Raw genomic sequence first — 15,263 nt, 5'->3', positions numbered from 1 at the left:
TTTAACATTGTGAATGTCTGGTATCCTGGGCAAAAATTACAATTTCGCAATTTAGAGGAAAAGTTAATCAAATGGGGGGCTATTGTGATGGACAATTCAAATTAATGATTGGACTGATTCAAGCAATTTGGAACGGCCGGCCCTTTTACTTGAAATTCAATCATATACTTCAAATCAACGAAATTGATTGTTGAGATGGACGAACAACTAAACCAAATTTATTGTTGAAAATCACGGGCAACGAATGATCAAGGACACATTCAACTAGTTATCTGATGATAGGTTGGACCATCCTATCATCGGACAGGATATGGATGGTACATAATTATGATAGCTAGCAGAAGTTTGATAAGTGATTTGTTCCATCTATCATGTAAGGCCCACCTTTGATTAGACATCCCTCTTAAGTTGCTTTTCTTTTCCATGAACTCGACAAAAAATGAAACCAAAAAATGGACGGTTGATATTGATTATACTAGAAAAGCTCATCTCTGGTCTGGACCATTGGCTGTGTGGCGCCCACTTTTTATTGTCCACCCTCCCAAAAAATTACTCTAATTTGATGATCCTGACCATTTTACCATGGATGGGAAGTGCATGGCCAATATTTATTTGGCTATAAAAGTTCTTATCATGAATCTGTGTTGTCCATCTTCTCTATCTACCGTTTAATGCTGATCACTCTTAAGATTAATTAGATATCCTAATGATTTGATCAATGGATAAGAAATGGATGTTGCCTATTTATTTTACTAGAAAAGGTCTAATTAGTGACGTCCTAGATTGTATTAGGCATAGCTTTGATTGCACTCCATTCAAAACATTAATTTAATGGGATGGTCCAACTATCCGATCAATTACTCCAAAAATGGATGGTCTATATTAATTACAATATAAAAAGTCTAATCATTGATTTGGATTGTCCATCATGTGGGTGGCTCATAAATGTCGTATTTAATCCAGTGATCCTATCCATCTGTCAATAACTAAGAAGATGGCTGGCTCACTTCTATTATATTTGGACAGTTGAATTCCACTGTCTTGATTGCGTGTCATCCCAATTCCCAAGCCACTTTCATTGGATAGTTGGTTAGGAAAATGAATGGTACACATTGATTATATTAAAGATGGCTCATTCATTGATTTGGATTAAGGGGCCCACCCTTGGTTGCTCGTTACTCATAAAAGTCACTTGTTTGGATGATCCTAGCCATCGATTAATTGCTAGGAAAAAGGATGGTCCACATTGGTTTATAATAAAGAAGGTATAATCATTGATCTGTACCATCTATCATGTGAGGGGCTCACTTTTAATTGTCCTTTGCTCTTAAAAGTCATTTTGATTGCATGATCCTAACCATTCGATCTATGATAAAGAAAGTGGATGGCCCATATTGATTATACTATAGAAGGTTCATTCATTGGATTGTCTATGTGGACCTACCTGTGATCGCCCGTTCCTCTCAGAAGTCACTTTGATGGGATGATCCTAGCCATCTGATCGATGGGTGGGATAAAGGACTGTCCATATGATTGTAATAGAAGGTTGGATATATCATTGATTTGGACCATCTAACATAAGGGACACACCGTAGAGTGCCCATCCCTCGGAAGGCGGCACTTTGATGAAGGGAGGGAGGGGTTCAAACCCATCTTTCACTACTAGCACAATCCACTTGCATTTAGAGGAAAGGTGGATCTGGATCTGGATCGTCCACCATGTGGACCCTAGCATCGATGTCCCTACCATATGGCAACCCAGAAGAAGTATGCCACGCCAACCCTTACAATTCAAAATGCAAACACAGTAGTAAGAAATGTTGGTTATTAGAGAGGGTAACAAGCAACTATATATATTCATGTTTATTTAATCAATGATAACTACTTTTCAGAGTCAAGACTCAAAATCTATTCAGAGCAGTACACAATATAGCGACTGATGGTCCTGAAAAATGTTTGCCTCCAAGACTCATTACATAGAAGAAAGGCGATAAAACCCCAAAATCCAACAGCATATGAACAAGCCACAAACAAATAGAAAAAGAAATGACCATCGACAAATCTAGATTCTTCTTCTTCTTCTTCTTCTTCTTCTTCTTTCCCTGTTGGAATGTTTGATGAGCAATTTCTTTCAAGTGGTTTCCCACATAGACCTGGATTGCCCACATAGCTACTTTCATCAAATGTGTGAAATTGAAGACCTGATGGGATTTCTCCTGATAAATTATTGAATGCGACACTGAAAGTAGAAAGAAAGTTTAATCGAATGATCTCGGGAGGAATTCCCCCACTCAGCTTGTTATGTGAAAGATCTAAACTCTCCAAATTGTCCAAGTTTCGAAACGTTATCGGAATTGGGTTCGTTAGAAGGTTATTAGACAAGTTGAGTGATCGTATTACTCTCAAGTCTCCTATTTCAGGTGGAATGCTACCCATTAATTGGTTTGATGACAAATCGATTCCAATCATCAATGAGCGGGGCACACCTTCGTAAGTGTACAATCTACCTTTTGTGGTGAAATCGACCGTAAGCCTGTCGGATTGTTGAAAACCCGTACCTCTGTCATAGTTTGAAGTTTTTGGTTCATTCGTCCAAAATGTGATATTCTTGAAGCAAGTGGGAATGTCTCCTGATAGTCTGTTATCAGAGAGATCCAAGAACTGGAGATTTTGCATTTGACACAATTGCCTTGGTACCTGGCCTTGGAAATGATTTTGGCTTAAGAGGAGTGCGCCCAAGCTCGGAAGAATAGGCAACCAGTTTGAAATATCACCTGACAAGCGGTTATTTCTAATGTCCAATAGTAGTAATTTGGGACTGTTGGATAGGCTCGATGAGACTGTTCCTGTGAAGTTATTACTATGAAGTCGCAAGAATCTCAAATTCATCATATTGGAATCTCTTTGGATCATCTCCCCTTTTAAGGTGTTGTTTGACAGATTCAAGTATATCAATGAAGTGCCATTTTTCATCAAGCCATGTGGTATTTCTCCTGATAACTTATTGTCGGACATGTTCAGTAATTCCAAATCAGTTCTGTCGGCAAAGGATGAGGGGATGGTGCCATGCAAAGCATTGGTAGAAACATTGAAACGGCGTATTCTAGGAAAAAGGGTGCCGATGTTATCAGGAAGTGGTCCATAGACATGATTGACTGACATATCGAGTTCTATGAGGTTTGAAGTTGTGTTCTGGTTTGGCCATGGAAATGGACCACTTAACTTGTTGTCCCTTAGACGCAGGTATGAAGTAGCATTGTAGAATAGCCAGGATGGAAGCATCCCAACAAGTGAGTTGTGGGATAAATCCAAGGTTATTAAGGAGTGTTGGGTAGAGAGAAAGGTTGGGATTCCGCCGCCGCTACCTTTGTTGAGGTTGCAATTTGACAAGTACAGGCTATGGAGTTGGAAAGATGGGACCCACATTGGGAACTCGGTATCAACCGTTAATTGGTTATTGTTGGAAATGCTGAGGAAGCTGAGATTGGAGAGGTTGGCAAACAAGGAAAATGGAAGCACCCCAACAAAATTGTTATATGAGATATCAATCTCCTCGATTGCGGTCAGGTTCCTGAAAATGGAAGGAATTCTCCCTCGGAATTGGTTTTGAGACAGAAGGAGACTTCTTAGGGAATTCATGTTACCCAAGCAGGGAGGAATACTGCCTTCGATGGAGTTGGTGGAGAGATCCAAATGCTCCAACTGCTTCAATTCACAGAATGCTGCAAAAGAGTGAATAAAAAAAAGTTAGTTTTTTTTTTTTTTTTTTGGGTGTTAATGGGCTGGGCTCAGGCTAGGATGATTCAGTCCACATCAAGCCCACATAATGTTATACCAGCCTAAGCCCATCCAAGCTCATGATGGTCTGTAATTTGAAGACTGATCCATGAAGATTTATTAAAGCTAGGGGTACAACTTGGGTTCAGGTCAACCTGAAGCCGATTGGGAATTCGGTACAGGTTGGGTTGCAAATTGGATCCTCTAAAGTTAGGTTAAGTCATTAAGGGCCCGTTTGGATGCAGTTACAAAAGTAACTTTTTTTTTTTTACTGACCTCAATAATTAAAAAGCTACTTATTTAAAATAAGTTTAGTTAATTATTAATTGTAAGTTACTTATTTACTGAAAAAGACCAAAGATTTTCAGTAATTTCAGTAAAAAGTCGGGAGTCAAGAGACAAGCAAGTGCTGTGGTACAATCGTCTTCCTTTGCAACATATGTGTTGCCACGGCGTGAGTGGCATCTGTTCTAGTAGGAAAGGTGGTATAATGCTCAGCTTGACAATCTCTACAAGTTCGGGTTTTAAGTTTGTAGGTTCTATAGCAATCCTAGCCACTGATACGGCCAGCAAGATTCTAGATGGCCCTTGCAACGGCAAATCTTACATGGAATAATCTTACCCTTTCAACTGTGTTGTAATTTTGCGCCCACAACAAGCTTGGATAAACTCTATATATTAAAAATTCAAATCGAATACTATTATCAATTATTCACTTTTGCGGAAGCACATTCAACGAAAATAGAACAATTAAATTAGAAATAACCTATAAAGTAGTCACAAACACATGATTTTACATGAAAAATCTTTGCAAGAAAAATCAAAGCACAAAGCAACGGAGATCCCCACCATAATTAAAACCTTCCAGTTAAACTACTCTATTTCTTTGATTAGAGAATCAATCGGATCTCCCCGTCCAATGCACATCCCCTAGGAAAACCCATATCCCTTGAGAAATTCGTTCTTAAGTTCTTACAAGTATAGAAAACCCTCTCAACCTGTAAAACTACTGCCTCATAAGAGAAAACACTCATCTCCTTAATGCCCTAATCGAATTAGGACTTGAATAATCTAACTTGTGTAAAACTGCGTAATAAAGTCGATGATTGTCGGTCAAACCGAACTCACCTTCGGTTGGACCGAACTCACTGTTCATTGGATTGACTCGGACCAACAAAGTTCTGGTCTGCTCTTGAGAAATCCTACACTCTGTAGGTTGGACTAAACGTAGTTCGGTTGCAACCGACAAAGTCCTGCTTCATCTCTCAAACTCACAGAATCGAAGGTATCCGCACAACAAACTTGTACCTATTAAATAGATGATTAAGAAAGCTATGTTTTACACCCACGAGAGAGACCAAGTATTTGATGTACCGGATCTTTCAAGCGGGGATTTCTTTTTTTTTTTTGGGACCATCCACATTGTGCACCATCATTTCAACGTCCGTGATCGCTGGATCATGGATCCAGCTGGCACAAAGCGAATACCATTGCTATAGAACTCACTATCCGAGCATTGCACAATATGAAATTGAATGATCCTTGACTCGAGGGTATACGACTATAATCATATTACCATTTTCTGAGTATACTTGCATACCCTCGAGTTGAGTATCATTTAATTCCAAGTGACTTTGAAAACCAAATAGACTTGAGGGATAAATGCACCTGGCTTTGAAAATCAAACATGCTTCTCTACCTTTTAGTTTATAACTATCCTGTTTAACAAACATACTTATTTCTTGAATGAGTAGAAACCAAGATAAACTACTTGTGTCATAACTCATGCTTCTCTACTTTTTAGTTTATAACTGTCCTGTTTAACAAACATACTTATTTATTGAATGAGTAAAAACCAAGATAAACTACTTGTGTCAAAACTCATGCTTCTCTACTTTTTAGTTTATAACTGTCCTGTTTAACAAACATACTTATTTATTGAATGAGTAAAAACCAAGATAAGCTACTTGTGTCATAACTCATACATAACTTATCTAAAGTAACTTGCTTTTTTTTTTTAACACGCACACACACCCCCACACACTCACGCGAGTGGAATTTCACCACCTATGGATGCTTGAACCCTTGACCGGGTGTTGAAACTCCCGAGAATCTACCACCTGAGCAAGAGTAAGGATCCATCCATAGTAACTTACTTAGGATCAAAACGCCCCCCTAAAATTCACCCTTATTCGACATTCATATCCATACAACTTTGGCTCTCCATCAATTGTGGATTCGTTTATGCAATTTTCTTTTAAAACCATTTTATTAGCTTCCCACCAGTTGAAGAGTCAGGATTTTTCGCAGATAGGGGCTGTTCATGCCTCGTCAGTTTGGACTACTGAGATGTCGGCCGCTAGTAAAGACCAATCAAGGAAAACTCGTAGGATCTAATGGATCTACTCTTTGCTTGATTTTTAGAATGACCCATCGGATATGATCAACGATCAACGGCTGGATCATCAAATCTGACCCAAATGGACAGAGATATGGAACTCACTCTCTCCTCTCTTCTCTTTGCTCAGGTTTAAAGTGTTGTTGTTATGGATGGATTCACAAAGGACAGAAAATCTCTCTCAATAAAAGGTAACAGTAAATTGAAAGAAGATTTAATCTGAAAGGAAAAGCAATACCTTGAAGTAAATTCCGTCCGCCGATCTGGTTCCCACACAAACGGACTTGTTTCAATTCCTCGAATTGCATAAACAATGAAACGTTGGGATACCAAGTACCCAATCCCTCATCCCTTGTATCAAAAATATTGATTTGGACGACATTTGATGTGGAGGGATTGCATTCAATCGATTCCCATCGGCAACAATCGTCTCCGGCCCAACCTGAAAGAGCGGAGCCGTTTGGATGGTTTATAGAATCTTTGATTTGAAGGAGAGCTACCCTTTCTTTTTCCAAACATGCTTCACATCCAAAAAACCACCAGCTAACACACACAAACAACACTAGAAAATTATCTAAGTTAGGTGCAGCCATGATAGAAACCTTTTTTCGTACGTGATTAACTGCACTAAGCTTGCTTAACAAGGGAGATTAGTGCATGATTAAGCACATGAAGCTCAGGAAGGGAGGTTGCCTATGATGTAGTAGAAATGATGCCTCTTTACACTCCTTTTATATACCCATGAACGGCCGCAGCAATAGCATCCACCTCAATCAACACGGCACGCTGTTTTTTTTTGTTCTTTAGAAATCCCGTCTCGCGTCCTGCCCCTGCCCAGACAGACTCAGTCCACGCATGGGCTCCTTATGGCCCACCGTGATGTATGGGTTTTATGAACGCCGTCTATCCATTTTGATAGATCATTTCAGATATGAGATCAAAATCGAGGCACATCCAAGGTTAAATTTAAAATTTTAATTAATTTTGTTATTAGAAATATGATGAACATTGATGATTTAATCACATGTTTTAAATTATGTTATATAATTATTTATGCCAAATTGTATGTTATGCGGAGAATTATTCTTCTGGTATTAATTCAATTTTCTTAAATTAAGAAAAACTTTGTAAATTCATTATCGGTACGGTCCATTGAGATGTTGAATGGGCTTAATTCTTGTAATCATTACATGCTCGAGTCTTAGAAAACCCACGTAATATATAGATTGTATCAATAGCTGTCATTCATGAAAAAATCCTACACTCTGCACATTAACTCTAGAGCATTGTGATACATATACATTTTCACATTATTGAATTAGACGTACACAATGAATGAATGATTGATTCAATATATCCAATGTGTACATTAATACTGAATTAAATGATTGTATAAAGAAAACAAACGGAATACCATTGTATTAATTTGAATAGATGAATTCCAAAAGACTCTTTTCACTTTCTTTCTTATTGATTTTTTTTACGATTTTTTTTTTTTTTGCATTTTTGAGAGAACTCTCACTTTGATACACTTATTTCATCTCATAATGTTTGATTCCACCAGTGCTTTTTTGATGCAAAAATCAAGAACACTACAGTATATTTGTGGGTCCCACCATGATGCATGTCGCTTATCCACACTGTTTATCTATTATGCCTAATGAATTTATGCCATGAGCCATAAAATGAGGTATATCCAAAGCTTAAGTGGACCACGCCACGGGAAAAAGGGAATCGAACACTTACCATTAAAAACATCTTAGGGCCACTGTTTCTTTTGGTGTGGCCCATTTGAGTGTTGGATCATCCTCATTTTTCGGCTAATGCCTTAAAATATTGTGGTAAAATGGATGGACGGAATGAATATATCATATACACGACCTTGGGGAGCACAAATTTAAACTAGCTCTTTTGGACCGGTTCCCAATGTAGAAACTTCCATGGATTTTCTAACGGGTGAAATGGTAATAATTAGAGCTGGGTAAAATCCAACCTGATCTGAACCGAACTGAAGGCCTGTATCGGTGCAGATCGAGTAGGACCACTCAGATCCGATTGTACATCGGATCGAGTTCGGATCTTGGTCAATTCGGACCGATCTGATCCGAAATCTGAACGAACCCTAACCCCTTTTTCTCTACCCAAAGGAGGCGCCGCACTCACCCATCTCTCCTCTTTCTCTCCCGATTTCCTTCCTCTCTTTCCTCTCCTTTTTTCTCTCCTAGTTTCCCACATCTCCTTCTTTCTCTCCTCCTTTCTCTCCTCTTTTCTCTCCTAGCTTCCCACATCTCCTTCTTTCTCTCCTCCTTTCTCTCCCTCTCTCTCCCTAGACTCAACTCGATCCGACTTGATTCGGTTTCCCAGACCGAGTCGGACTCGGTTCGGGTTAGGCCAGCAAGGATTCGGATCGGATCGAGTCAGGCCTGCTGGATTCAGTCCCGGATCGGATCGAGTTCGGGTCAGGTTCTTGAAAAATAAGATCCAGTTGAGTTGGACCCAATCTGGTCTGGCTCGACTCGATGCCCACCTCTAGTAATAATTACCCATTTCAAGGCTATTTACACTAGCTCTTAAAAATCAAACACGTCCTTAGAGAGAGAGAGAGAGAGAGAGAGAGAGAGAGAGAGAGAGAGAGAGTTTGTCAGGAGAATACGAGATACGATGGAGATTTGGAATAATGTGAGATGAGATTTCAAGAAAAATTTAATTTATTTTATTTTAAAAAAATGGATGTTACATACGAGGAGAAACAATATGTACCGTATCATGCATCATGCATGGTCGCCGATGTGGATACAATGCACGAATAATTCAAACAATTGTCTCTCTGTGGGCTAAAAGTTGTAAGGTAAGCACCATTCTGTTCAGGTGACATTTGGGGCATGCATCAATGGTGTGGTCCTAACTGATGGCTGTCCCACTAAAAATGTTCCCATTGGTAAAATCACTGCTGCTAATGACTCTTTGAAGGTGGCCTTCGTTTTCTTTTCTTAAATTAACCTTTCATGGTTTAATGCTCTTTTCTTAGGTACTGTTGGGACTAGGATCAAAACAAAAGACAAGAACCGGCCAGTCAAACAGGCTTAAAAAGATAATCCACGGGGGTTGGCACGAGACTCAAACTTGCTAGCTAGCCTGGGCCATGAGCTTCCAGAAGAACAAATTTCCATAATTAATAACAGAGAACACAGACAGCAATGAAAATTCCATGAATGCTTTAAAACATTATTCGGCATAGACCTAAAGAAAAGTGAAATAGCCAAATAGAGTGAAATAATGAATTGAAATTAAAGGATTCAGAATCTAGCTAATTCTATTTTTTAACCACCAACGTCTATGTTAGTGTTAAGATTTTAAAGATTAATGTAAGAAAGGGAGTTAGATATTGAGAGTGAGAGAGCTTACATAAAATTAATAAAAAATAAAAATAAAAATAAAAATAAAAATAAAGGTCTTAAATAAACTAGATGAGGATGAACTTTAGGGAGTTTTGGTCGTTCAGGTAACTGGACAGAAGGTCCAAGACGTATTTGACATGGACTGGGGCCCACTGTTGAGTGGTCTGATGGTAGGTATCATTCATTCGGAAGCGGATTCGCTGGTCTACCACACACACCTGGCTGGTGTGCTAAGTTCACCATGTTCTATGGGTCCACCACGAGGTATGTTTTATATTTAAACTGTCTGCCCATTTGGCTACATTCTTGTAAGGCTTGAGGCAAAAAAATAAGACAGATCCAAATATCAAGTGAACTACAATGCAAAAATCGGAGGATCTTGCTCCGGTGGTAGACTCTCAGGAGTTTCAACACCCGGTCAAGGGTTTGAGTATCCACAGGCGGTGAAATCCCACCACGGGGTGAGTGTGTGGGGAGGTGTGTGCGTGTGTAAAAAAAATAAAAAATCATCAACCATTGAAACCCTCGCGGAGTTATGGAAGTTTTGGATGAATATGATGTTTGTTTTCCATCTTCATTCAGGTATATGGGACCTTATAAATAGATTGGATGGAAAATAAATGTTGGGCCCTAAGAATGTTTTAACAGTGAGAATCATTGCTTCCGCTGCTATCTGTTGTGTGGTCCACTTGGGGTTTGGATATGATTCATTTTTGGTGTCATCCTCTAAAATGATCTCGTCAAGTGGATAAACGGTGTGGATATAATAAATACAACATTTTGGGGCCAATTTAACTTTGATTTCATTTGAACCGTTTGTACAACTAGGAGGTGGAGAAGCATCAGCTCTCGTCTTCGAACGGTGGTTTGTGGTACACCAGTCAATCCGCTTCCCCTTATAAGTCAATACGCTTGGACAGTTTTAACCTCTCTTTATTATCTTTGAAAGCATAGATAGGATGTGATTAGATTTGATTCTTTGAAATTTTTATTTCGTTATTTTGATTCTGTTGTTGACGGATGTGGACTAACAGAGAATTTAGGACAAGGAGAGAGATCTCTCTCTCATCTACTTCAGCGTCGAATGGTCGAGAGAATTTCCTTTTTTACACGGAGAGACTCTCCTGTTTGCGTAGAGAGAATTCAACCTCCCTCGTGGACGCGACTTATGAGGTAGAACGGGTCGAATGGTGGAGAGAATTTCCTTCTTTACACGGAGAGACTCTCCTTTTTGCGTATAGAGAATGCAACCTCCCTCGTCCAAGTGACTTATGAGGCATGAGGTAGAACGGATCGTGGACAGTTTCACTGGCCAAGATGGATAAAGAAGGCTCTGTCAACAATAGAAGTGATCTAAGCCTATAGAGAATGCAACCTCTCTCGTCCAAGCGACTTATGAGGTATGAGGTAGAACGGATCGCGGCCAGTTTCTCGGCCAAGATGGATAAAGAAGGCTCTGTCAACGACAGAAGTGATCTAAGCGTATAGAGAATGCAACCTCCCTCGTCCAAGCGACTTATGAGGTATGAGGTAGAATGGATCACGGACAGTTTCATGGCCAAGATGGATAAAGAAGGCTTTGTCAACGATAGAAGTGATCTAGACCGTCAGAACTTAAAACGGACATATCTCGCAAACCAGAACGAGCCATCAGACATACCATATATGATTTTGGGGTAGGATGAGCTACTTTAGCCACCCAACCCTGCTATGCCGGGTTGCCCATGCTGACTTTGCGAAATATCATCCTATCGACGGTCGAATTCATGTTTTAATTTCGTTTTTAATATTTAAGAGTTGCGCCCAACATCAAAAGTGCTTAGAATAATTAGGAGAACAATGTGGTGAAACCAAATAAGAAACTATTTTTGGCCAAAAACCTGACGCACTAGTAGACATCACGATATCAAGACTATGTAAGTTGCGAATTATAGGAGTTTTAGTTGTATTTTGATTCCAAAACTTCTTCTATGGCTTAGTACCCCTATTTAAAAGGGTGTAATCTTGTTTTTTTTTTTTTTTTTAATTTTATTATTAATCAAATTATTACGAATTTTCTAGAATTTATTTCTATTTTCTTGTTTCTTTTCTCGTGGATTCGAGAAATCTTTGTAAGTCCAGAGAAGTTCGGTGGATTTGAAACAATTATCCCCCTGAAGAAGATGGTGTTCGACCTCACGTCCTTCCCTGCGTCAACTTAGTTGCGACCCTGAGCTAGTGATGTGGGGCCCTCATCGTGGGGCCCACCTTGATGTATGCATGTATATATCTACGTTGTCTATCCTTTTATCAGCTCATTTTAAATCATATACCTCAAAAATGAAGTAAATCCAAATCTAAGAACGCTGTTGGGGATTTGTGCTGCGGAATCACACAGATCTAGATCTATGATAGCAATCCAAGAGCAATAAGCAATCACAAGAGAACACAAAGATTTAACGTGGAAAACCCTTGCAGGAAAAAAACACGGCACAAAGCAACAGAAATCCACTATGAAATAGAAATTACAAAGAGAGAGGACTTACCCGATTTGAACAACCTCAAATCTCACCTTTGCTACGCCCTTTGATAACACTAAAACCCTTTTAGAAACCTTTAGAAAATCTTTAGGAAGCCTTAAAATCTCTTAGAATAGCCCTAGGGACCCCTATTTATAGTTTAGGAAACTCCACTTACGCAACTACTTGAAACCGTTTCATATTTGCGTAGTTTGCACAGAATCCGTGCACCATCTGCGTAACCTTCGACTAATCAAGCTAGGGCTTCGACTGGTCGAAGGGCACCCTCGACCGGTCAAGCCTGACCCTCAACTGGTCAAGCGTCCCATGCAACCAAAATATATACACGCTGGACTTCGAGTCAAGCGGGCCTCGACTGGTTGAGCAGCGAAGTGAATTACAGATTTAAGACAACTGTTTTACGACAATCTCCACCATGTCTTCATCTTCAACCGTGTAGCTTCTTGACCTCTTCTCTTATCTCTGCATCACATCATAGCATTTCGTGTACACTCCGTTGTTTTTCACCATCACCAAGCCCAGAGAAGTTGCACAAAACTTCAACTTCTCTGCAGGAATGTTCTAGATGAGCATGTTTGCTGGATTAGAACACGTGCCCAACCACCTTTGCTCCTGTCTTCTCAAAAGGAAAGACGTAGTCTTCTTTCCATCTCACCGCTACTAAATATTGCTTGTCAGGGTATTTGTTCACAAAATTGATAGCCTATGAAATAACCGGTCTAACTATGACATGCACTGCCAACCGCATTCATGAAATATATTATGCTTTTCCTCATCTGTTTTAGGACATATCCTGAGGAAAACTTGAGAAGAAACACGTAGGGAACGCTCTCCGGATTTGCTTAGTCCATCACATTCCTGATCAATACCTACCCAAGGTATTCTACTTATAATTACCAAAACCTACTCCTCTTTCAGTGTCAATGCCAAGAACCATCTTTATAGCCCTCTAATCATTCATCTTGAATGTCCCATTTAACCGGGTCTTTAGTACGTTGATTCCAGACATGACATGATTGACGATTTACATTTCATCAACATCAATACCTGACTCACTGTGAAGGAATCAAACCACTGCCTAGGCGACAGGTCGTACCACGACCTCTTGCAAACTTTTTTCTCAACCCTTTTAACTTCGAACTGCTCTGGTTGTTTCATATAGATCTGTGTGGTATTCAATGGTCCAGAATGTTTGAAAAATGTTTCTGGCCATTGTCCATTAATCCCAGACGGAAACGGTACTATACCTGATGCCTATTTAAACTGGACTATTCCAGTCCGATTTCATCATATCAACACATCATCTCTCCCATCAAATCAGATACGATCCATAGCTCCATACTAAAATACTTAGAACATCTCCACCGTCCGAGCCTGCCAAAAGGAATCTACTATGTTAAAATTGTTCCACAGTAGACCTATTGTGATTGCTACACGCTAGATCTAAATAAGGCTTGTCTTATCCTGGAAGCAATTCACCTGTAACCCATCAACAGTTGATAAGGGGGCGAATCACGCTTTAAGGACAGCGTATTTTATACGTGACTCAGCCTAGTGAAATATTTTTCAATTCATTTTTTATATTTTCGGTGTATCCAAATGTAAATTCTTAACAATCTTAAAGCGTGATTCCATGGACACCGAAAGTGTTGCATCAGTTAAACTGATGAACTAGGATCTGATCCGATTGGACCGATTCGATGGTTCAAATTTCACCAGATGGTAGGACAAACTGAAATTTCTGCTGACCGCTCTGAAGACCTTTTACATCCTGGATTCGACTCTTCAGCCTCTGCCTGAAACAAAGGATACTGACACTCCAGAACAGATTGCTGCTAGGATTAAGCGACAAGAAGATGAACTGTTGTGTCATGACCACATCCTCAATGCTCTCTCTGATTGGTTGTACGATTTGTACACGGGGACCACATCAGCGAAAGAAATTTGGAGCGCGTTGGAATACAAGTACAAGGCTGAAGAGGAAGATACACAGAAATTTCTAATTGCCGGGTATTTCGACTTCACGATGGTAGACAATCTACCGCTGCTTGCCCAAATGTAAAAACTACAGCTTATTGTAAATAAAATAAAAGCCATTAAAATCGATCTTCCTAAATCCTTTCATGTCGAAGCTATAATCGCAAAGTTGCCTCTGAGCTGGAAAGACTACAGGAAGAAACTACTGTATAAATCCGAAGAGTTCACCCTGGAACAAATCCAAAAGCATCTTCGTATTGAAAAAGAATCCCGTAACCGAGACAAAAAGGATGACGCTAATGGTACATCCTCATCCAAGGTGAACGCAGTAGAATGACCATCCTAAAATAATGCATATGAGAAAACTGATTCCCTTAAACCTAAAAAAGATTAAGGAAAATTCAAAAAAACCCAAAAGAAGAAAACCGGCAAACCTAAGGGAGCTTGCTATGTCTGCTGCAAGACTGAGCATTTTGCTCGAGTCTTTGGGGATCGAAAAAAGCCTAAGAAAGAGGCTAATGCAGTAGACGATGAAATCATAGCCATGGTCACAGAAGTGAACCTAGTTCAAGAGAAAATTCCTGGTTGGTGGTATGATACAGGTGCCACAATCTATATATGCAATGATCAATCTGCCTTTAAAACCTATGAAGATGAGACCAATGGTCAGGAGGTTCAAATGAGAAATGAAGGTTGATCAAAAGTTGCAGGAAAAGGAACCGTGGAATTACTCTTTACTTCTGTAAAAAAGGTAATCCTGACCAATGTATTGCATGTCCCAGACATAAGGAGGAATCTTGTCTCAGGTGATCTCTTAAGCAAACCTAGGATTAGGGTTGTATTTGAATTAGGTAAGCTAATCTTGTCTAAGAATGAGAACTTTGTGGGTAAGGGTTATGCTTGTAATGGGATGATCAAACTTTCTTTAACTGAAAAGAATTCTTCTGCTTACATGATTAAGTCTGTAACGCTATGGCATGATAGACTAGCCCATATTGGCTACAGTACCATAAAACTCATGGCTAAGAACGGCCTAATATCATACAATGATAGTGACAAAGATAAATGCGAAGTATGCATACGGTCTAAAATAATAAAGAAACCATTCCCTAGCGTTGAGAGATCATATGAAATATTAGACCTAGTGTATACTGACATATGTGAACTAAATGACGTTCTTACCCGTGGAGGTAA

At 39.5% G+C, this 15,263-nt stretch overlaps 1 protein-coding gene across 1 annotated transcript; it reads right to left on the bottom strand.

The window, feature by feature from the left end:
* Window positions 1–1,837: 1,837 nt before the first annotated feature.
* LOC131232561 (receptor-like protein 56) lies at window positions 1,838–6,916 on the bottom strand. Its single transcript, XM_058228874.1, has 2 exons — window positions 6,414–6,916; window positions 1,838–3,722 (listed from the first exon to the last, which is right to left on the bottom strand). The coding sequence occupies exons 1-2, from the start codon at window positions 6,766–6,768 to the stop codon at window positions 1,909–1,911; spliced, it is 2,169 nt and encodes a 722-aa protein (XP_058084857.1). The 5' UTR covers window positions 6,769–6,916; the 3' UTR covers window positions 1,838–1,908.
* Window positions 6,917–15,263: the final 8,347 nt, after the last annotated feature.

The sequence above is a fragment of the Magnolia sinica genome, chromosome 18, assembly GCF_029962835.1.
Source record: "Magnolia sinica isolate HGM2019 chromosome 18, MsV1, whole genome shotgun sequence".
Lineage (NCBI taxonomy): Eukaryota > Viridiplantae > Streptophyta > Magnoliopsida > Magnoliales > Magnoliaceae > Magnolia > Magnolia sinica.
The sequence above is the reverse complement of the archived record's forward strand: the minus strand, read 5'-3'. Positions and strand labels throughout refer to the sequence as shown.